At 43.1% G+C, this 25304-nt stretch overlaps 1 protein-coding gene across 7 annotated transcripts in view; it reads left to right on the top strand.

The window, feature by feature from the left end:
• The window catches only part of ap3b2 (adaptor related protein complex 3 subunit beta 2), a 232821-nt gene that overhangs the window by 48701 nt on the left and 158816 nt on the right, over positions 1–25304 (top strand). For 2 of the 7 annotated variants that reach the window (XM_072553201.1, XM_072553199.1), the window contains exon 1: positions 14587–15410. The exons of the other annotated variants lie outside the window; for them this stretch is intronic. In XM_072553201.1, coding sequence (XP_072409302.1) covers positions 15187–15410 — 224 coding nt within the window. In that variant the 5' untranslated portion in view covers positions 14587–15186. Of the gene's footprint in view, positions 1–14586; positions 15411–25304 lie in introns of those variants that run through there. 7 annotated transcript variants of the gene reach the window in all.

Below are 25304 nucleotides of genomic sequence, written 5' to 3'. Positions count from 1 at the left end.
GTGAATGAGTCAGCAAGAATGAAAGAAACTATGAAATGGATGTGAAAATAGGTCATCTTCCCAGAATTTGTTTGGAGTACTAGAGTCAACCTGAACACTCAAAGCTGTTACTGAATAGTCTGTCATCACAGTATCCACAAATTAAATTAATAATCATATAATCAATTTCTCAAATTTTGTTATATGTTGGAATGAATTTGCATGGGCTTTTGTGTTCAGTTTTTTCTAATGTAGCTTTACATTAAAATATATTTTAATAATCAGATTGATATTATCCCATATGGTGAGTTATTGAAAGTCTTTTCAGCTCTGTAATTATGTGAAATTATTCAATTTCTTCTTGATGTGTCATACTATTGAATGGAACTCTCATTTATAAACCATCCCCATTCTGAAAGAAGATTCTCCAAGGGTATCTCTAATGAGTTAGACTTTGAACACCTCCCAAATCAGCCAAGGTTGATATGTAAACTGGAGTGTGTTACACAAAATGCTGCTTGGATGTGCTCGAGGCACACTCAAGAGAAGCAAACACTATTCAATTCACTGTGCTAAACAATTCCTGCTGAATCCTACCTTAAGAAAAATAACATTTTGTTATTTTTTATATATTTGTTTTTTTTTGTTATTTTGTTAGTGTTTACCCAAAACCTAGAAATATATAATGCAAAATTAAGCCAGTCAGCCCATTCTAGCTGTGCTACTGTTCATTTTTATAAGGGTCACTTCCCCCCCAATTCCTGTTCTCTTTAACATTCTACCCAGTCTAATTCTACTCTCCACTGTCAGTTCCATTTCCCCAATATCCCTTTAATATTCCATCCAGTCTAAATCTAACTCTGCCATTCACTCACTCTACCTAATACTATCCCAACCAATCTATCCAGACTCCTGCTCATTCTCTGTATCCTTAAATATTCCCCAGTCTAATCACACTCTCCATTACTCCCTGCACACTTTAATATCCTACCTTCCCCATCTTTCCTGAAGAAGGGCTTATGCCCGAAACGTCGATTCTCCTGCTCCTCGGATGCTGCCTGCCCTGCTGCGTTTTTCCAGCACCACATTTTTCAATACCTTCCCCATCATGCCTTACACCCTTTATTATCCCACCCAGTCTGATTCCTCACTCACCTTCACATCCCCAATCCTTTAATATCCCACCAAAACTAATTCCACTCTCCAGCTCACTCCTTTTATCTATTATCCAACCCAGTATAATCCCCCTGTTCCACCGACTCCCTGCACCCTAAAATATCACAGCCACTCTCCTCCCTATCAACCTCCCCTCCCTGTACACTTTGATATCTCACCAGTCTAAAACCACTCTCTCCCTTCACTTTCCACACCCTTTAATATTCCAAGCAGTCTAATCCTACTCTCATGCTGACTCCCTGTACCCGTAATATCCTACACTCCCTTCACTTCCTAGACTCTTAGCTTTCCCACTTAGTCCAATTCTACTCTGCCTACATCATTTAATATTTTACTTAGTCTAATCCCCTCTGCCTCTCACTAGCTGCACTTTTCATCCCGGCCAGCCTATCACCACTTCTGCTCATTTCCTCTGCCCTTTAGTACACAGCCTATCTAATCCTATTCTGTCCCTTAATTTTAAAGGAGCTTTTCAGAAGTGAACCAATGGATTCTGTTGTACCTTGTGGTCCAAGGTTCCACATTCTCACCTTTCACCTCACCAGCCTTCACATGCAAAGAATAATCCTCGGCCATTTTCGCCAACTCCAACACGACGCCACCACTAAACACATCTTCCTTTCTCTCCCCCATCTGCATTCCGCAGAGATCGTTCCCTCCAGGCAACCTAGTCCACCCCTCCATCACACCTAACACCTCTCCCATCGCACACGGCACCTTCCCATGCAAGGTGCAACACCTGTCCCTTTACCTCTTCCATGCTCACCATCCAAGGCCCCAAACACTCATTTCAGATTAAGCAGCGTTTTACTTCTACCTCTTTCAATTTGGTCTATTGCATTTGATGCTCCCAATGTGGTCTCCTCTATATTGGAGAGACAAAACGCCGACTGGGTGATCGCTTTGCTGAGTGCCTTCGGTCTGTACGCAATCAGGTCCCGAACCTTCCCGTGGCTTGCCACTTCAACACACAATCCTGCTCCCATGCCCACATGTCTGTCCCTTGGCCTGTTGCAATGTTCCAGTGAAGCTCAACGCAAACTGGAGGAACAGCATCTCATCTTCCGAATAGGCACGTTACTGCCTGCCGGTCTCAACTTTGAATTCAACAATTTCAGATGATTATCCTATCTCGACCTTTATTTTCATTCTGCTCCGTAATTTTATTTCATTTATTTTTTTTAACATATTTTTCCACTGTTGTGTACCTCTTATTTCTTGATTGTCTCTCGCTCTCTTTCTCTTGCTCCCCACTCTCTCATCACCATTTTCCTCTCCTCTTCCCCCTTTGCTACCCTTCTCCCCTGTTTTCCATTTTGCCTCTGCTTCACCCATCTCTTCCCCCCCCCCCCCCCCCCCCTCAATATTTTGTCACATAGCCTTGGTCATTCACAGCTCCTAATCTCCCGATAATCTCTCTATGCACTGTCATTATCATCTCTTTATTGCTACCTTTGCTTCTGGAGCCATGACTCACCTTCTCAGCCTAGTATAAATACCTCCATATTTCCCCCTTTTTTTAGCTTTGACAAAGGGTCCGTTAGACTTGAAACGTCAGCTCTTTTCTCTCCTTACAGATGCTGAGATTTTCCAGCATTTTCTCTTTTGGGGTCCACATTCTAACCTGTCGTGTGTGAATATTGAATTCTGGACCACAAACTGAAACTGTCATGAGAGGGTGGCATTTTCACATTTCACAATTGAATTCCAGAAATTACTTAAAGTGAGAAGCAATCTGTTACAATTGACTTAGTCACAACCCTTCAAATTCTGGAAACCATTTTATCAGTTGACCTATTAACCTTCTCAATTATATTAAATAAAGCCTAAGATTCTCTAGGTCTCTTTGTATAAGTATAGCCACTTAGTTCGCTAACATCCTGCTCGATCTACCCTCGACCATTGCTTTTGATGTTTTTTTAATCAGCCTGTTCCGAGGTGTTGTGATACACCTCCAGCACAAAGTAGGACTTGAACCCAGAATAGTAACACTACCATGTGCCACAAGACCCCTCCATTGCACTCATACCATTCCAGAATTGAACATTCAATTGTTGTCTAACTTGTGCAAGGTCAGAAATGCTGTCTCAACTTTGTGTTTTACACTTTAAAATTCTCTTTTCCCTGTCCTTTTGCTGTTCTATGTTATCTAAAGTCTTTCAATTGGCTTTCCTAACTTTGCACGCCAAGGTGTTTTCTTTTACATTTGAGCTGATATGTATAACAGTGGTTCTGAAACTGTTGGATTGCTGTAAAAATCCAATTGGTTTGCAACTGTCCTTCTGAAGATAGAAGACGTAGCTGAGGACTCTTAACTCAAATGACTACTCAGTTATTTTGAATTGCTACAATGCTTCAAAAAGGTAACCCATCACTACCATCTCAAGGGCAGATGCAGTAGATGCCTACACTCCCAAGGTACCTGTCACATGGAAAAGCCAAGAAAAATCAGTAAAGCTTGGAAGTTATGGCACTGCTGCAAACTCATCCAGCCTACTTTGTTGTGGAAATCCAACTCGGGCCACTTCCATGATTTTCAAACTTTATTGGTTTTCTCCTTCTGCTAATCTGTGCTCACCTGCAATATTTCACAATACTGCCCAAACCCACAACTCTACTACTGAGAATGACTACAGAAGACAAATGGAAGCATCACTATCTTTTGATGTCCATACCTTGCATCAATTTGACTTGAACTGTATTGCCGTCCCTTCTGTCACTGAGTCAGCATCCCTTCTTAACAGCACTGTGAGTATATATACACCCTGAGGACAACAGAGGTTCAGGAAGGTGGCCCAACAGCACTTTCTGAAACGGCAGCTAGATATGGACAATAAATGCTGGCTGACACAGCAATGCCTGCATCCAGTGAAACAGATATGAAAAAGAAAGGTCTGTTACAGTTTGCCACAACTCGGTGAGAAACACTAATCCAAATATACCTTCAAGTTTAACTGCAGGAAATTAATGTAAATCAAAGTATCTCCAAAATGAATCCATTCACCTCATCTTTCAGTTGCTTTTACTCCTGCTGTTTGTTCCTAAGTCTAGCTGTGTCCACTGTCCCATTTAATTTCCTATGCCCCTTTAAGTGATCCCTTCTCAAAATCTTTTCAAAATTCATATAAACCATGTCATCTGTATTTCATTTCTCTATTCTCTAACATTTTGAAGTTTCCTGAGGTTGATAGTTAGGATCTGAATGAACCTACTTAACTAGTTCCAAACTTAGAATGTTTTATATTTTAAACTCACTTTAGTTCTTCAAGAACTGAAATACAACTAACTTCATTATCAATTCTGTGTGTTATCCTAAACTATTGCTAGATAAGTGGATCTTTTCTTTTGTTGCATTTTCCAGTATCGGTGGTAATTGCCCAGGTGCTTTGGCAGTAATATTGGTGCAACATTTTACATTAATGATCAAGATGAAGGAACTGGAGGCATTCTGCCTAAGTTTGAAGATGATACAAAGATAGGTAGAGAGACAGATAGAATTGAGGGGGTAGGGAGGCTGTAGAAGGACTTGACAGGTTAGGAGAGTGAGCAAAGAACTGGCAGATGGATTATAATGGGGGTGGGGGGGGGCAGTGTGAGGTAATGCACTGCTGTATAAAAAATAGAGGCATGGGCTATTTTCTAAATGAGGAGAAAATTCAGAAGTCTGAAGTGCATAGAGACTTGGGAAGGAAGATGGACAGGTAGGACAGTTCCATCCTCCTCTCTGACCTATCATCTTCAGCCTCACCTTCATCTGCCAATCGCATTCCCAGCTACCTTCCCATTTATCTCTCAGCCCCCCTTGGGCCAGAAAAGCCTCATTCCTGATGAAGGGCTTATGCTCGAAACATCGATTCTCCTGCTCCTCGGATGCTGCCTGACCGGCTGTACTTTTCCAGCACCGCATTCTTTGACCCTAAAATATTTATCCTTGTCATTAAACTAGTTAGCCATTCAGCCCCTTGAGGCCGCTCTGCAAGTCAGTGAGATCATGTGTGATCATCTGCTTCATGAAAAATATTGAGATGTGCGGGAAACTGCTAGTGTGTAGAGATCTATCAACAAGACTTTAAAAACTTTCAAGAACTAAGCCTCCGCAATCCTCTTAGAGAATTTCAAAGGTTTGCTACCCTCTGATGGAAGACATTCCACTTCATCTCAGTTCTTCATGGCCTATTTTATATTCTGAGACTGTTTCCCTTAGTTCTAGACCTCACAGCCAGAACAAATATCCTTCCTATATTCTTCCAAGACTCGACGGGGTAGATATTGTAAGTAGGAATGAGATCACCTCTCAGTATTCTAAACTACAGATAAAAGAAGCCCATAGAAAAATCCCTCCATCCCAGGAATTAGTTTGGTGAACCTTCTTTGCATTCTTTGTGGCAAATATATATTTCCTTAGATAACTGCACACAATGTTCTAACTTCGTTGTATCAAAACTCAAATTTCAGTAAGCTCTCTTTATACCTGCATTCATCTTTTTATAATAAATGCCACCATATCATTTGCCTTTTTAATTGCTTTCTGTACTACATTAACATTCAGCTACTCATGAACAAGTACACTCAAGTCCCTTTGAAGTCCAAATACACCCCAACTTCTCACCATTTAAGAAATATTCTGTATTTCTGTTTATCTTACCAAAGTAGATAACCTCATATACCATATGCCATTTTTTAACAACTCCCTGAAGTACCTTTGCATCCTTCTCAAAGGCTCACACTCCCATCTATTTTGTATCATCTGCAAACTTGGATATAATACATTTAATCCCCCATTCAGATCATTAATATAGATTGTGAATATTTAGGGCCTGAGCATTGATCCTTGTAGAACCTGTCAATGTGACAATGATGCATTTATTCTTATTCGGTTTTCTGTCAGGCAGTTCTCAATCCTGAATATTCCCATGTGCTGTAAATTTGCAGAGCATCCAATCCCATTTTCCTCTTCTGAAAAGAAAGTTGATTTATTGAGAAAGTAACTAGAGTATGTGCAGGGAATTTTTAAACTATTATTCAGTTTAGATTATTTCTAGATATTCACTAATTTTACATTATTTTAGTCATAAGATGATTGCACACCTTCAAGATTTTTTATTATTGGTGTTCATTTTCAGCTGTTTACTAATCTTAAATATATAAAGGAGCTTTTTTTTAAATGCAGAGGGTTAAAAAACACACACTGTAGATGTGCTGAATGTTTGAAGATGTTGTGTTTAGGATTTTAATTGGTCAGTTTATTGGTAGCTTAAAATTTAACTCTAACTTGTATTCCAACCCCAACCCTAATCCCAGCCCTCCAACCCTGAATGAAACCCAAACCTCAGCTGTAACTCTTACACCAAATCGCATCCTAATCACCCCCTAATTCTAAGTAGTGCAATTCCAATCATGTTTTGGGAGCACAATGCACCCAAGTTGCACCCAAAATTGAAACTTGTACTCTGATGAACAAGATTGAGCAGAAAAGAAAATGGATTCCTGTATAGCACCATATATTGCTATTCACACTTTAGCCAAGACAGGTGTCCCAATTTCAGATTACACTGATATTGGACTATACCTACCACTAGAACCCCAATGGTCCCGTATGCCCCTCAGGTGCGATGGGTAAATATGACTGTTGTTACCTCACAGCTGAAGAATAGGAGGCATTACAATACCTACCCACCACATGCACAACTTTAGCCTGAGTGACAGGACAGAATGTCAGCATCAGGGTTAATATCAGGAAGACTGTGTCTTGAGCAGATCTGTTGCAAAGTCTTAATCAATACCATCACAGAGATGTGCATATCATCTGACTTTACAACTTCTTAATCCATCCATTGCTGAATCATATGATTCCAATGGATGCCTAGCTGATTCCAATTGGATAGAAAACTGGCTAACCGGTCGAAGTCAGAGAGTGGTGGTAGATGGTAAATATTCAGCCTGGAGCCCAGTTACAAGTGGAGTTCCGCAGGGATCAGTTCTGGGTCCTCTGCTGTTTGTAATTTTTATGAATGACTTGGATGAGGGAGTCGAAGGGTGGGTCAGTAAATTTGCAGATGATACGAAGATAGGTGGAGTTGTGGACAGTGAGGAGGGCATTTGTCATTTGCAAAGGGACTTAGATATGATGCAGAGCTGGGCTGAGGAGTGGCAGATGGAGTTCAACCCTGCCAAGTGTGAGGTTGTCCATTTTGGAAGAACAAATAAGAATGCGGAATACAGGGTTAATGGTAGGGTTCTTAGTCAGGTGGAGGAACAGAGGGATCTTGGGGTCTATGTACATAGATCTTTGAAAGTTGCCACTCAGGTGGATAGAGTTTGTAAGAAGGCCATGGTGTATTATCGTTCATTAGCAGAGGGATTGAATTCAAGAGTCGTGAAGTGATGTTGCAGCTGTACAGGACTTTGGTTAGGCCACATTTGGAGTACTGTGTGCAGTTCTGGTCGCCTCACTTTAGGAAAGATGTGGAAGCTTTGGAGAGGGTGCAGAGAAGATTTACCAGGATGTTGCCTGGAATGGAGAATAGGTCGTACGAGGATAGGTTGAGAGTTCTCGGCCTTTTCTCGTTGGAACGGCGAAGGATGAGGGGTGACTTGATAGAGGTTTATAAGATGATCAGGGGAATAGATAGAGTAGACAGTCAGAAATTTTTTTCCCCGGGTACAACAGAGTGTTACAAGGGGACATAAATTTAAGGTGAAGGGTGGAAGGTATAGGGGAGATGTCAGGGGTGGGTTCTTTACCCAGAGAGTGGTGGGGGCATGGAATGCGCTGCCTGTGGGAGTGGTAGAGTCAGAATCATTGGCGACCTTTAAGCGGCATTTGGATAGGTACACGGATGGATGCTTAATCTAGGATAGAAGTTCGGCACAACATCATGGGCCGAAGGGTCTGTTCTGTGCTGTATTGTTCTATGTTCTATGATTCCCCTATAATCTACCCTCTTGTAAACTAAAACTCTGCTGCTGTTTCTAAACTTGCACCAACTGCAATTCCTTCTCAGTGACCTGCATTAGCTCCTGGTCAAGCAAACCTTCAATTTTAAAATTCCGATCCCTGTTTTGAAATCCCTATGACCTTGCCACTCCCTACCTTTGTAATCTCCGCCAGCCCCACAAGCCTAGGATATATAGTCATGTATCATAGCTACAGGCCCTTTCGGTCCACAATGTCTATGCCGACCAACAAACTATACAATAAAAAAGCACCAAACTATACTCATCCCATTTATCTGCACTAGGTCCATAGCCTGCTGTGTCCTGGCATTTTAAGTGCTTATCCAGATGCCTAAATGTTGCAAGAGTATCTGCCTCCATCACCCTCTCAGGCAGCGCACTCCATATTTCTACCACCCTCTGGGTGGAAAAACCTTTCCAGAGATCCCTTCTAACACATCTATGACTCTAAACCACTTACTCCTTACCTTAAACTGATGCCCTTTGATCGGAGACGCATCTGCCATGGGGAAAAGGTTCTCAAAATCTACCCTATCTATGCCTCATAATTTTAGATAGACCCCTACAGTGCGGAAACAAGCCCTTCGGCCCAACAAGTCCAAAGAGTATCCCACGCAAACCCATTCGCCTACCCTACTACTCTACATTTACCCTGACAAGTGCACCTAACCTTCACATCCCTGATCACTATGGACCAATCTACCTAATCTGCACAGCTCATGGATTGTGGGAGGAAACCCAAAGGAAATCCACACAGTTATGGGGAGAATGTGCGAACTCTACACAGACAGTCATCAAAAGTTAGAATCAAACCCAGGTCCCTGGTGCTGTGAGGCAGCAGTGCTAACCACTGAGCTTCTGTACCGCACTATTTTACATTCCTCAGTCAGCCTGCGACTCCATTTCCAAAGAACTATGAACATGCATTCCAAGGTCTCTTTGTTCAGCAACACTCCCCAAGACTTTCGCAAGGAATTAAGGGCCACAGGGAGAGTGCAGATAAGTGGAATTGAAATGCCCATCAGCCATGATTAAATGGCGGATTGGACTTGATGGGCCGAATGGCCTTGATTCCACTCCTATGTCTTATGGTCTTATACTTAATGGTAAGGTCCATAAGACCATAAGTCCTACCCTGATTTGATTTTCCAAAATGCAGCACCTCACATTTATCTGAATTAAACTTCATCTGCCACTCAACAGGCCCTTTGGCTCTCCAAGCCTGAAACTGTCTTCGCTTAAAATAATCCATATCCCACTATTCCCTTCCTATTCATGTAGTCGTTCAGGTGCTTCTTGAATGCTTCCATCACCTCCTCCGGTAATGCATTCCAAGCACTTACCACCCTTTGTGTGAAAAATGTGCCTCACACATCTCTTTTAAACTTTCTCCCCTCACACCCTGAGCCTGTGTCCCCTAATGATTGACCCTTCTAACCTCCATTCTATCCAGGCCATTCACAATCTTATAAACTTCTATTAAGTCACCCCTCAACTTCCTGTGTTCCAGTGAAAACAAACCCTGTCGATCCAACCATTCCTCATAGCTAAAATCCCCCATACCAAGCAACATCCTTGTAAACCTTCTCTGTACCCTGTCCAGATCCTTCTGGTAGTGCGGTGACCAGAGGCCTACACAATATTCCAAGTGTGGCCTCACTAAAATTCTATTATGCTCAGCACAACTTGTCTATCCTTATACTCAATGCCCCTTCCAATCAAGGCAAGCAAGCCATAAGCCTTTTTTACTACCTTACCTACCTGCACTGCCACCTTCAGTGATCTGTGGACCTGCACACCCAGATCTTTCTGTATATCAATATTCCTAACGGTTCTACCATTCACTGTACAATTTCTACCTGTACTTGACTTTCCAAAATGCATCGCCTCATATTTATCTGGATTAAACTCCATCTGCAATTTTTCTTCTCATGCCTCCAATTAATCTATATTCTGCTGTATCCTCTGACAATCCTCCTCACTCTATGCAACTCCACTAATCTTTGTATCATCCACAAACTTACTACTTAGACCAGTTACGTTTTCCTCCAAATCATTTATGTAGATCACGAACAGCAGAGGTCCCAGCATTGATCCCTGTGGAACACCATTAGTCACAGCCCTCCAGCGCTACCCTCTGTCTCCTATGACTAAATCAATTCTGTATCCATCTTGCCAGCTCATGCCTGATACCATGTAACATCACCTTTGATACCAGTCTGTCATAAGAGACCTTGTCAAAGTCTTTACTGAAGTCCAGTTAGACAACATCAACTGCTTTTCCCTCAATCAACTTTGTCGTCTCCTCAAAAAACTCGATCAAGTTAGTGAGGCACAACTTCTCCCTGCTCAAAACCGTGCTGTCTATTGCTAATAAATCCATTTGCTTCGAAGTGCACATCGATCTTGTACCCGAGAATCTTTTCCAATGATTTCCTTACTACCAATGTGAGACTCACAGGTTAAAGATTTCCAGGATTATCCCTGCTACCCTTCTTAAACAGTGGGACAATATTTGCTATTCTCCAGTTCTCTGGGACATGTGGCCAAAGGGGATACAAGGATATCTATCAGTGCTCCAGCAATTTGTTCTCATCTTCCTCAATATTCTGGTTGCAATCCCATGAGGACCTGGGGACTTATCAACCTTAATACTTTCTAAAGACGTGCAACACTCTTCCTTTTTAATAGCAACTTGATTTAAACTTGATATTCCCTTCCCTGAGATCATCTTCCACCAATTATTTCTGTTTCATGAATATCGAGTTAAAATACTCATTTAGGACCTCACCTATCTCTTCCAGCTCAACACAGATTCCCTCATTTGACCTTGAATGGGCCAACCCTTTACCTGGCTACCTTTTTGCTTTTTGCTATTGACTTTTCATGACCCCTTTTAGCACTTAAGTTCTTTCCTACTTCGTTATGTACTTCAAGGGCTTCATCAGTTCCCAACCTCCTAGACTTTCCTTTTTCTTTCTGACTAAGGTCATAACATCCCCAGTCATGCAAGGTTCATATAACTTGCCATACCTATTCTTCATACCACAAGAACATGCCACTCCTGAATTCTTATCAACTGCCCTTTGAAATACTCTCAGATTTGTAGATTAATCCTCAAACAGCTACCTCCAATCAAATTTCTCCAGTTCCTGCCTAATATTGTTGTAGTTCGCCTTCCCCCCAGGTTAACACCGAGGACTGCTGTTATCCCTATCCATGAGTATCTTAAAACTTACAGTATTATAGTCACTACTCCTGAAGTGCTACCCCACTGAAACTTCACTCACCTAGGTGGACTCATTTCCCAAAATCAGGTCCAGCATAACCCCTTCCCTGAATGGATTGTTTACATACTGTGTTGAGAATCCCTCCTGAATGGTCCTGAGAAATTCTGTCCCATCCAAGCCCCTAGGACATAGCGAGTCCCAGTCAATACACTCCTTGGTTCATTAGCCTATCTAATGCCATGAGCTGCCCGGGACCTGAAAAATCTGAAACTTCTTTAGCACTATCTCCCTTTTTAATATCTGTCTTAAAGTCCACCTCAGTGGCCAAACTTTGGACCATCTGATCTAATATTTATGGGGCTTGGTGTCATTTTTGTTCATAATGTTCCTGTGGGGCCCCTTGGGATGGTTTGTTCGGTTAAAGAAGCTATAACCTGTTGTTTCATGATTTGGAACCGTCATGTAGAGGATGTGCAATGGTGGTGGGGTGGAGTTGATGGGAAGTGAGGAGCAGGTCAGGGCTGCTGCTGAGCTTGAAATGCAGCAGCTCACAGCCTCACATTGACTGTTAAACAGGAGTTCTCTGGTCAAGCTGAAGACAGTCAGCAAGTGCACAAAATGCCTCTGACTAGACAATGCTTAATTCTGTCTGACTGGCAGCTCCTCAATCACGGAGGTCTTACATGACAGAACACGGGAGAGACTGGACCAACCGCAATCTCTGGACGAGCTGACCAAGGCCCTCGCGTCCTTCGAAAGAATAAAACTCCCAGAAGCGACGGCTTATCGGTCGAGCTCTGTGGGACTTGATTGGCCAGGACCTGCATGTCAGTATGCTTCGGGCAGATACCATGAGTGAATCCACGAGGAAAGGCATCATCACCCTCAATACAAGCGGAAGGGGGAAGAGGGAGAAACTCAAAAATTGGAGACCAATCTCACTGTTGAATGCGGATTACAAAATTCTGTCAAAGGTAACCGCCAACCGGGTCAGGTCTGCTCTGGGGTCAGTGATTCACCCTGACCCGTGCTGTACCGGACAGGAAGATCGCTGAGAGTCTCGCACTCCTCAGGGATACGATCGCCTATGTGCAGGACAGAGGGTTGGACACCTGCCTGATCAGCCTGGACCAGGAGAAAGCTTTTGACAGGATATCACACAGCTATATGAGAGATGTTCTCTCCAACATTGTCAGTGCAGTCTCAATCAATGGGTGGGAATCAGATAGCTTCCCAGTCAGATCTGGAGTCAGGCAAGGCTGCCCTCTCCTGCCTTGTTTGTGTGCTGCATAGAGCCTTTTGCTGAGTCTATCAGGAAGGATGTGAGCCTGAGACAGGTGACTATTCCTGGCAGTGGGGGCTTGCAGGTTAAGGCCTCCCTGTACATGGATGACGTCGCCGTTTTCTGCTCGGATCTGCTGTCCGTGCGCAGACTCATGTGCGTATGTGACCAGTTCGAATGGGCCTCAGGGGCTTAGGTAAACCGAGGCAAGTGCGAGGCCATGCTCTTCAGGAACTGGGCCGACCAATCCTCCATCCCCTTCACCGTTAGGACCGACCACCTGAAGGTGCTGGGTATTTGGTTCGGGGGGGCTGGGGCGTGCGCCAAGTCTTGGGAGGAGCATATCAGCAAAGTGAGGCAGAAACTGGGCAGATGGAAGCTACGGTCGCTCTCCATTGTGGGAAAAAAACCTGGTCATCAGGTATGAGGCACTGTCAATTCTGTTATACATGGCACAGGTCTAGTCTATTCCCAGAACCTGTGCCTCTGCAGTCACCCAGGCCATCTTCCAATTTATATGGAGGTCAAAGGTGAACTGGGTCCAAAGGGAGTCGCTGTACAAAGAACTGGGAAACGGGGGAAAAAATACACCCAATGCCACCCTCACCCTGATGACCACCTTGTGGCTGTGTCAAGCTGTGCGTGGATTCCGGGTACGCAAACACCCAGTGTCATTACGTACTGAAGTTCTACCTGTCACCGGTGTTGCGAAGGATGGGCCTGGCCTCGCTGCTGCGGAATGCTCAGAGTAGTTGGACCGTTCCGTATCACCTGTCCTTCATGCAGAAGTTTATGAAGAAAAACACCTTTGACCACAAATCCATCAGGAAGTGGTCAGCACGTAATGTCCTTGAGACCCTTCGGGAAAAGGAGAGGGCGGATCCTATCGAGCAGTTCCCTGAGCAGAGCGCCAGAGCCATTTGGCGAATGCCTCATCGCCAGAACTTTCCAACAAGCACCAAGACATGGCTTGGCTGGTGGTGAGAAGGGCTCTGCCTGTGAGATCCTTTATGCACACCCGGACACTCAGCCGCACCACACATTGCCCTCGAAGTGGCTGCGGGGAGGTGGGGGGGGTGGGGGGAATGGAAAACGAGACTGTCACACACCTCCATCTGGAATGTGCCTATGCAGAAGAAGTCTGGAGAGGAATGCAGTGGTGTTTATCGAGGTTCGTCCCGAGCAGCGCCGTGACGCGGGACTCCGTGCTCTATGGTCTGTTCCCCAGGACGCACACCAGACAAACATCAACTGTGCCTGGAGGATCATCAACTCTGTGAAGGACGCTCTCTGGGCAGTCTGAAACCTGTTGATCTTCCGGCTGAAGGCGTTGACCCCAACTGAGTGTTGCAGTCTGGCACATTCCAAGGTCCAGGACTATGTGTTGAGGGACGCACTGAAGCTTGGGGCAGCTGCCGCCAAGGTGCGTTGAGGAAAGACCACCGTGTAACGTCTGCCTGCCTAAGAAGAACAAGGGGCCCACGCAGTCATTTGGGCTCTGCTGATGCCTCAGCTAAAATATATGGACATATGATTGATAAACGTACAGACCTGTATATAAGAATGATAAATTCTGATCTCTGTATGTAAATGTATGGCATGACCAACTGTACAGACCATCAAATTATTTTATGAATAAAGTATATTTTTGAAATAAAAAAAAAGACTGGCAGCTCCACCCAGTGGAGGCGCTTCAACTGATCTCCCTCTGATGGCTGAGAGATCAGTTTAGCGAGAGTACCCGTGTGTGGTGTATGTGTGTGTATAGAGCAAGGGTGTCGGATTTCTCCAAAAGCCTTTGGTATAATGTTTCCCCAGGACTTGAGTGGCTGTGCTGTGTTGTGATGTGTAGGAGGTCTGCCGGTGGGAGTCAGTATACTTGCCTTGCGATTGCTGACTCACACGTCAGTGGGAAGAACTGGGAAGGGGAGGGGAAAGGGGAGAGCCTGTAAACGTGGCTGAGAGTGTAGAAGCAGAAAGACAGGGGCTGTGAGAAAGAAGCAGCTCAGAGAGAGGGATAGCGGCAGATATAGAAAGATACACTCAGACTGACAGTGAGTGAGTGAGAGAGAGAGAGATAGATACATAGAAAAATAGGCAGAGAAAAACCAAGAAAGAGAATCAATTTTAGATAAATAGAACGAGACAAACGAGGAGGAACAGAGTGACACACATTCATAGAAAAGCAGAGGAAGAAAGAGAGAGAGAGAGATGCAAAGAAAGAGGTAGACACAGGCATAGAGAGGAAGAAAGATAGAGACATACACATAGGCAGAGATAGGTGGAGACGTATATAAGCAGAGAGAGAGACACACCAATTCACAAACAGAGACACCAGGAAAGTGAAATAGATAAGCAAATAAAAGCAGAGGAGAAAAGAGAGAGAAACTCAAGGAAACATCTTTTATAGACTGAGAGAGACAGAAGAAAATAGACAGAGTAACAAAGTAACAAAGGTGGTAGGAAGATTTGGGAGCTTGATCGGTTACTGAGCCTCCATCACGCCAGGATTTGCTCCAAGTGAGATTGTTCCACTGAGCAGGCAAGCAGAAACGTCTAAGAATGAAACCGATGCAGAGGTTACTGCAGCTGCCAGTATCAGCTGTCAACTTGATCAAGCCGCTGTGCCAAGAGGAAACCAAGAGCCCGGTGTTGACCTCGGAGGGTGGCCAGCAGAACTGGTACAATGCGGTTCAGCCAGATGAACTGAAGCTTTTGAAAGCCTCACCAGAGCCTGAACACCAGGGTGAAGAGCCAACTGAACCTGGCCAGACACAACCAATCCGGTAGGACACTGGTGGATGGCTGTTCCTATAGGGGGCACATTGAAAAGAGCAATAATCCTTCAGATTTTTTGGAGGCGAGATGGGGTGTCAGTGCGTGGGCCATTTAAGTTGTGTTTCCTTTTAAACTTTTGCATGGCAAAAGGGTTGATATATCTATCATCTGTAGGAATTTTTGTGATTACCATGAGGCCATCTGTCAACACACCTTAAAGAACCATTGACAAAGTCCCTTGTCTGCTAACCCCACTTCAGCTGCATGATGTTGCAAGATTTCTTTAAAATCAAATCAGTATTTGAAGTCAGTCACTCCATTGACAGTCCTGTCTTCAACTCCTTGGGTTGTAAGCATTAGAAATTATTTCTCTAAATCTTTTGACTTTGCTCTCCTCCCTTAAAACATCTATTAGCTATCTCTTTGACCTTTTCATTATTTCCTTGGATACTGAAATGGGCCGTAGCAGATGTAGCTGTAAACTACCACTTCAGTCATAACTAATGTCATAGAGTCCTAGAGATGTACAGCACAGAAATAGACCCTTCAGTCCAACTCACCCATGCCAACCAGATATCCTAACCTAATCTAGTCCCATTTGTCAGCATTTGGCCCATATATCTCCAAACCCTTCCTATTCATATACCCATCCAGATGCCTTTTAAAGGCTGTAATTGTACCAGCCTCCACCACTTCCTCTGGCAGCTCATTCCATACACATACCACCCTGAGTGAAAACGTTGCCCCTTAGGTCCTTTTTAAGTCTTTCCCTCTCACCCTAAACCTATGCTCAGTAGTTCTGGACTCCCCCACCTCGGGAAAAGACATTGTTTATTTACCCTATCCATGCCCCTCATGATTTTATAAACCTCTAAGGTCACCCCTCAGTCTCTGACACTGCAGGGAAAACAGCCCCAGCTTATTCAGCCTCTTCCTATAGTTCAAATCCTCCAACCCTGGCAGCATCCTTGTAAATCTTTTCTGAACCCTTTCAAGTTTCACAACATCTTTCTGATAGGAAGGAGACCAGAATTGCATGCAATATTCCAAAGGTGGCCTAACCAATGTCGCAACATAACCTCCCAACTCCTATAATCAATGCTCTGTCCAATGAAGGAAAGCACACCAAACACCTTTTACACTATCCTATCTATCTGCGACTCCACTTTCAAGGAGCTATGAACCTGCAATCCAAGGTCTGTTTGTTCAGCAATACTCCCCAGGACCTTACCGTTAAGTGTATAAGTCCTACTCTGATTTGGTTTTCCAAAAATACAGCGGCTCACATTTATCTGAATTAAATTTCGTCTCCCATTCCTCAGCCCATTGGCCCATCTGATCAAGATCACATTGTACTCTGAGGTAACCTTGTTCGCTGTCAACTATACTTCCAATTTTGGTGTCATCTGCAAACTTATATGTGACATAAACAAGAAATGCACAACCAAAAGTTACACAATGTCAATAAATAGTTTACATTTGCAGTGATGTGGTAAAGAATCAAATAAAACAGCTTTTGTTTGGGTGATCTCATGAGGATAGGTTGGACAGGAGGACAGTTGAAAAATCATTTAAGATGGAGATGATTTTATTTTCTCTCAGAGGGTTGAGAATCCCAGACAGCATGGAGGGAAAATCACTGATCAGTTTAAGTCAATGAATACTGGGGTAGCTAAGAAAATGGAGTTGAGGTCACAATCCAATCAATGTGATCTTATCAAATTGCAGAACAGGCTTGAAAAGCCACATGAACTACTTTTACTCCTATTTCAAATATTCCTGATTGCTCAGAGGATTACTGGCCCATTCTTGATGAGCTAACACAAGTTATACTCCCCAGGATTGATCATGGTATCAAAAGAATTGCATCTACAATTAAGCTTGGACTCTTTCACAGCATTCCATACCACTTGTCGTGCTGGAAGATATCAAGTGTAGTCAGCTCACCATGAATGGAGTGGTGATCTTCTGAGCAATCAGAAACATACGGAATAGGAGCAGGAGTAGGCTATTTGATCCTGAGGGAGTTGATGTTAATGACTGGGATCTTGACTGTGATGAAATGTCGAAACTCTAGAGGTTTTGCTTCTGCTTTGATTGGGCCAACATCATTGACAAACACCAACATTTCCAAATGTGGTTAACAATGTAATAACAACCAGAGAATCTAGTTTGTGATGTTGACTGAAAGATAGATATTGTCTTAGCCACTGAACATAGTCCTTTGTTTTTCTTCAAAATAATGCAAGGGATCTTTTATATCCACTGGAATGGGCAGATTGGGTCTCAGTGTAAGATCACACTTGAGAGATAGCACCTGTGACATTGCTGGATTTCTTCAGTACGCCACTGCGCTTAAGGCTGGAATGGCACTTGAATCTTATGTTTCAGAGACAGGAGAGCAACCAACCAAGTCACAGTTGACTTCAGTGTAAATGCAGCCACATATGTTCTTGGCTGTTGCCTGGGGCCTTGGTGCTGAAACAAGGATGGACCAGCACCAGGGCAATGACATCTGATCCTGTGTGGAAGGAGTTGGAGATCACAAACTGTCAGCAGGCTCACAGCCACCTTCATCATGAATGTTGGGTGCAGCATGCATGTCGAGTTCGTTTGGTGCAGTTCACTATTCATCTTATCTCAGTCTATCAGCAAGCGAACAGCCTGCAATAAAAGCAAGAGTGCTGTTTCCAGGGCTTGGTGGGTGGAACAGAATGTTCAATTCCAAGAAGGTGAGATTTATTAGGGTGGTAACTAAGCCGACATAGAGTCAGAGTCATAGAGATGTACAGCATGGAAACAGACCTTTCGGTCCAACTCATCCATGCCAACCTGAGATCCTAAATTAATCTAGTCCCAATTTGCCAGCATTTGGCTCATATCTCTCTAAACCCTTCCAATTCATATACCCATCCAATACCTTTTAAAAATATTAAAATTGCACTAGCCTCCACCACTTCCTCTGACAGCTCATTCCATATACACACCACCTTCTGCGTTAAAAAGCTGCCTCTGGGGTCTCTTTTAAATCTTTCCCCTCTCACCTAAATCTATGCCCTCTAGTTCTGGACTCCCACACCCCAAGCAAAAGACCTTGTCTATTTACCCTATCTATGCCCCTCATGATTTTATAAACCTCTACAATTATAAAAACATTTTTGCACTTTGTTCCAAATTACTTTATAACCAGTTACAATGCACAAATTAATGGGTAATAACTTAATTACTTAATAACCAAACTACATTATTCAAACCTGCTTAGAAACTAGTGTGGGTATATCTCCTTGGTGTGAGATTTTGTTACTGTTATTGCTCCTGTGAAACTCCTTGGGATTTTGTTTCTGTTCATGATGCTATATAAATGAAAGTTGTTATTGCTATTATTGTTTTGGAACAGGCAGAAACAGGAACGCAATGTGGCAGGGTGTGTGCCAGGGCAGGAGGGAATAGTCAGAACTGTCAGGGTTTTCTGCTGAGTTTGGAATGTAGTTGCTTGGTGTGCCCAGTTGACCATTAATCCAGAACTCTGCTGCTTGGGATGAAGGTAAGTGAGTGAGGGTTCTACATTACATAATTTGTCTGACTAGCAGCTCTACCTGATGCGGAAAAGACTCAATTGACCTTCCTTCTCTGACAGACCTGGCTTATAATTAAGCAGTAAAGGGAAAAGGAACTTTCGTTTATGTAGTGCCTCTCATTATCTCAAGATATCCTAACACTCTGCAGCCCAGTAATTACTTGTGTGAGGTATCTTCACTGTTGTCACACAGGAAATAATGTTGCCAATTTATGCACAACTAGCTCCCATAAATGGCAATATGACCAGATAATGTCTGACGGTGTCGTTGAAGGATGGATAATTGTCAGGGTATCAGGGATACCTTCCCTTTTCTTGTTAAAGTGAGTTCTCTGACATAGAAACGTAAAAATAGGAGCAGGACTGGGTTTTTCAGCCTTTGAGCTTTCTGCCATTCAGCATGATCATTGCTGGTCCTTTATTTCAACACCATATATTCACTCTTTCTTCATACCTCTTGACAGTTTTAGATCCAGCTGAAAAGATAGATTGAACCTCCAAAACAGCAAAATTCCCTCAGTGTTGGACAAACTTAATTACATGCTGAAGACTGGGACATGAATCCAAAACCACCTGGACACAGAAATAAGCATGTTTACCTTTGAGTCACACCTAACTATCAGCCATAGCCAACTCACAGACAGCCAAGCCTTAGGCATTTGGTGAAATCGTTAGTGCGATGGATCATCCTTTTGTCATTGATCCAAGACTGTGTTACACTTGGTAATAGCTCCAGTCTGAGTAATGGTTTCACTCTGGCTTTACTTTTTACAGTCAGCTATTAATTGAAGCCTGCTGGGCATCATGGCAGTTTATAAAAACTGCATCTCCAGTAGTCTAGTCACACTGTATGGATTTGAGTGATGTTGACTGGATGTTACCAAGAATTCATAAACTGTCCTAGGGAGCTGGGAGGAAATAACAGTACAGTCATAGAGCAAGATTTGCATTTATGCAGCAGCAGGAGAGGGCCATTTATCCCATCAAGCCTGTTTCAACATTCTGTTTGATCACATCTGTTCTGTACCTCCCTTTAAATTCTCAAATATGTTACAATTTTGTCACAGAGGAAAATAGTTTATCCACAGCAAGCACCCATAGATATTCATGAAATAAACGAACAGAGAATTTGCTTAACGTTGTTTGAACGATAAATATTGACCAAAATACGACGAAGAATTCCTCATCTGTTAATTATGTGAACTTCTTTGCCTTACATGTTTTCAACTAATTAATAACTGACTGAGGAAATAGGTGGGTCCTGAACGAAAGGACAGCATCACTGACAGTGCTGCATTCACACTGGAGTGTCAATCTATCCTCAAGTTTCTGCAGAGGGCTCAAATTCCTCATCATTGTCAAAAATTGTGATGCTGGAAAAGCACAGCAGGTCAGGCGGTATCTGAGGAGCAGGGGAAATCGACATTAGGAATGGGCTTATGGCCAAAAGTGTTGATTATCCTGCTCTGTGGATGCTGCCTGATCTGCTGTCCTTTTCCAGCCCTACACTATTCAACTCTAATCTCCAGCATCTGCAGTCCTCACTTTCTTCTCCAGCTCGAATCCATCACCCACATTGTGAGGTTAGAATGACATTACATGTCAATGATCGGTATTTTGAGCAATATACTGACTGTTTTTTTTTGTTGAAAATATAATTTGCAATTTAACTGAAAAAACAAGCAAAAAAAAAGTCTTTACAACTGCATTCACTTGAGGATATCTTGTCCTCCAGTGTCTCAATTTCATGCTGAAGGTCCCTTTAAAGGGCATGTAGTATGGAGAGAAATTATTCACTAACATGCCTCAGCTAGTCTGCATTACCAGGCCTGTCCTATCATTTATGGATAATCACCAAAACCTTCCATAATGAGCTAGATTAACCCTAGCCTCAATTGAAATGGGCAACTTGTGTCTGTTTACCTGGCCTCATCAAAATTTACACAGCTGTCTCAGTGGGATTATGAACCCATGACCTCACTGAACTCGCATGGGTCTGTGGTTTAACCGGTCCAGTGATATAACCATTACACCACCATATTCCCTATTCAACCCAACCACTACACCCCCCCCACCCCCAAATTTTCACTCAGTCAAATTACTGCATCTTGGATATTAGACTGACATTTCTATGATAAAAGCAAAACATTGAAGATGCTAGAAATCTGTCAATGTCTTGAGTCAAGTTCTGAAGAAGAGCCATAATAGGCTTGAAATGTCGACTGTGTTTCTCTCTCCACAGATGCTGCCAGCCCTGCTGAGTTTCTCCAGCATTTTTGTCTTTGCTTTATACTCATGTTGTTCACTGAAACTGACACTGAAATAATGAGGTGGCAATTAAATGAAACGTTCTACATTTGCAAGTATGTTATTTTTCTTGGAATGTTCATTAACATTCCCCAAAAGTGCAATCACTAGCACATAATAATTTGTCACACTACTATGTGTAGCTTTAAGATAATATACCACTTCCTGTATTAAAATGTGAATACATTGGCCATCATTGATTCATTGTGTTAGGTAGAACTTAGAAAGGTGCTATAAAATAGAAGGTGGAACTCTTGAAGGGGATGCAGGAGCAGAGGGACCTGGTTGTATATGTGCAAAATGCATTATGAGTCATTTCCAACCTGAGATTTCTCTTATTGATTGAGGACAAGTTGCCTAGGATATCTGAAGAAGGTGTTGAATTTAACATAGAAAAAAAAGTAAGTATCAGTTGATGCATTTTGGCAGAATGGCTAGGAAGAGGCAATGTAGACTTAATGTAGGACAGTGGCACTTGGAGCTGCTTGTGTATCCATCTTTAGAGATAACAGAACATAGTGAAAGAGTAATTAAAAATCAAATGGGGTCTTGGGCTTCAAAAAGTAGACATTGGGTCCAAGAACAGGGAAGATGAGGTGAACCTTTGTTTAGGCCTCAACTGGTTCTTGCCACCACATTTTAGGAAGGAGGTAACAGTCCTTGAAAGGAAACAGGAGAGCAGAATGGCTCAAGGGATGAGGAACTTGACACGGTTGAGTTGAAGAAATTGGAGCTGTTCTCCTTGGAGCAAATGAAATTCAGAGAGATTTGACAGTGGTATACAAGATTGTGACAGGTTTGGATAGAGCAAACAAAGAAAATCTGCTCCTATTAGCTGCTGGTATAAAATGTATGGTGACACAAATTTAGAATTTTGGATGTGAAATGCAAAGTGAAGGTGAGGAAGAACTTTTTTGCACAGTGAAACAAAATTGATAATTTCAAAAGAACATTGGATGAGCACATAGGGCAATAAATTTGTCAGGCTGTTGGGGGCATAGTGAATAAATGGGAACTGACTGGACTGCTTTGCAGAGCCAGCATGGACTTGATGAGCTGAACCGTCTCAGATGTCACACTGACACTATGACCCAAATATACTGGTGTTGCCTTGAATTGGGGAGGCCCAAACAGTAAAGCCGGATGGTTGGAGGCAGAGGATGGGGGTGTGGGAGGGCAGTTTGATTCTTTTGTCCTGTTGGGCTTGGTTCATTTTCAAGCTCAAGGCCTGCTGTTCCCAACCTTTCAAGATCGAATTGGAGTTACTCAAGATGAATTCATACCCTGCCATGTGCAAAATCCCTGAAGGGGCATTGAAAAACAAAATTAGCTTTTTGAGATATTTTTCAATAATTAGTTATGAAAATGTTAGTGAGATTAGGCTGTTTTGCAGAGCTGGTCATTGTGGGGAGGAAGCCATGTAATGGAACCTTCAAGAATTTAGCCAACCAGAGTTGGCACCTGAATTATTGAGGAGAAAGTGAGGACTGTAGATGCTGGAGACCAGAGTTGAAAAATGTGGTGCTGGAAAAACACAGCAGGCCAGGCAGCATCCAAGGAGCAGGAGAATCGACATTTTGGGCATAAGCCCTTCTTCAGGAATTGTTGAGCCAGTACGTGCTCCATGTTTCCTGTCACAAGGCCCTGTTAGTATCCAGTAAAGTCTGTGTTTATCATTTGTTGTGTACTGATCCTTCCTTCAGCTCACTCCACAGAAAGATCAAGCAATCAGTGCTTTGCTTACCTCAGCATAATTCAAGAGAAACATTTGAACAAAAGCTGTACATGATGTTTGTTTCTAAAAGGTTAGCCTTGAAAAGTAGTTATATTTATCAGGTGTTTATCCTGCTTAGACGGAGTTGGTGTGTGTGTGTGTGTGTACATACAGACAGAGACAGAGAGAACATCCCTGGTTAGGAACATACAGGGAGGCTTTTCAGCCCTTCTGGATGTCTGTTTTCATTCTGTCTAATTTGCACATTGACAAAATTTCCTACTTTATGCATCTTTTATGACCTTGCCAACAGTAGTAGAGAATTTCCATTCAGAATTTTGTGAAAGGTGTCTTCTGATTTCTGTCCTTCTTTTAGCAGAAATTAAACTGGATGAGAGGGCCTGGTTAATTCTTTGTGGTCATAGGTACAACTCCCATCACAGAAGCTGGAACAAATATGAAATAAAACTAATTTTGGTAATGGTGACTGTAAAACTACTGGCAATGCTTTATATATCATTTAGTTCACTCCTCTTTTAGGAATAGAAAGCTGCTGCCTTTACCACATCTAGACTTACAATAAGGTGATTGTCCTCTGAAATTACTTAGTAACCCACTAATTTGAGGCTATTTAGATGTATGCAATAAATGTTGGCCTTGCCCACCCATTGAAATAAAATTAAGAAAAAAAACAAATTGCTGGAAAAAACTCAGCAGGTCTGGCAGCATCTATGAAAAGAAATCAGAGTTAATGTTTCAGGTTCAGTGATCCTCCTTCAGAATTGAAGTTATTTAGGACAAGGTTGATATTTATGCAGAAGATGTGATGGAGGAGAGTAAACGATGAGTTGAGATTGAGCCCAAGGAGAGAGAAAAACAGTTGGACAAAGGAGTGGTTAAAAATCTGTCTGGGGGAATGAATAGCTGCTAATGGGTGCTGTTAATAGCTGACAATATTTCTGTAACCAATGTGATGAGAAGGCCTGGTGTATAGGGGTTGGGGTAAGGCCCTCAAACCCTAAAATTGTTGAACTCAATATTAAGTTTAGATCAGAGTGGTGCTGGAAAAGCACAGCAGGTCAGGCAGCATTCAGGGAGCAACAAAATCAATGTTTTGGGCAAAAGCCCTTCATCAGGAATAGAGGCAGGAAGCCTCCTGGGTGGAGAGATAAATAGGGTGGGCTAGGGAGAAGGTAGCAAAGAGTACAGTAGGTGAATGGGGGTGGGGATGGAGGTGATAGGTCAGAGGGGAGGGTGGAGCGGATAGGTGGAAAGGAAGATTGGCCAGTGGGACAGGTCATGAGGATGGTGCTGAGCTGGAAGGTTGGAACTGGGGTAAGGCAGGGGGAGGGGAAATGAGGAAACTGGTGAAGTCCACATTGATGCCATAGGGTTGACGTGTTCAGAGGTGGAAGATGAAGCAAATGTGGCTGTGGTAGCGAGTCTGTTTCAGTACATGGTTGAAGAGCTTCAGGACAGAGGAGATGATCTGGGGGTTGGAGAGAGAGAGAGAGAGAGAGAGAGATTCACAGATTCTTGTGGAGAGAGGAGGAGAACTTCTTCTTGGTAGGCATCCTTGCAAGAACTCAATATTAAGCCCAGAAGGCTAGAGTGCCCAAACAGAAAATATGGTGCTGTTCTTCTAGCTTGCACTGAGCTTTACTAGAGCACTGCAGAAAGCCTGAAGTGGAGATGTTGGCCAGGTGAACACGATGGTGTGTTGAAGTGGCAGGCAACTAGAAAGGAACAGGAGAATCAACGTTTCGGGCATGAGCCCTTCTTCAGGAATGAAACGTCAATTCTCCTGTTCCTTGGATGCTGCCTGACCTGCTGCGCTTTTCCAGCAACACATTTTCAGCTCTGATCTTCAGCATCTGCAGTCCTCACTTTCTCCAGGCAACTAGAAACTCAGGGTCTTTTTTGCAGATAGAACCATAGGTGTTCTGCAAAGCAGTCACCCAGTCTATGCTTAGTTTCCCCAATGTAGAGATCACATTGTGAGCAATGAGTATAGAAGACTAGATTGAGTGAAGTGCAAGTAAAGCATTGCTTCACCTGCAAGGAGGCTTGGATAGTGAGGAGGGAGGAAATAAACAGGCAGGTGTTACACCTTCTGCAAATGCAGGAGAAAGTGTGGGAGTATGGAGGAGTGGACCAGAGTGTCCTGGAGGGAATGGTCCCTGCAGAAGGCTGACATGCGAGGGGATGGATGGTGTTTGGTGGTGGCATCCTGTTGGAGGTGGTGGAAATATCAGCTTGAGGACATGTGGGACCCTATTGTTGTTGTGGGAGGGAAGAGAGGGT

Source organism: Chiloscyllium punctatum, chromosome 33 (genome assembly GCF_047496795.1).
Source record: "Chiloscyllium punctatum isolate Juve2018m chromosome 33, sChiPun1.3, whole genome shotgun sequence".
NCBI lineage: Eukaryota > Metazoa > Chordata > Chondrichthyes > Orectolobiformes > Hemiscylliidae > Chiloscyllium > Chiloscyllium punctatum.
Note: the sequence above shows the minus strand (reverse complement) of the source record. Positions and strands in the feature narration are given on the sequence as shown.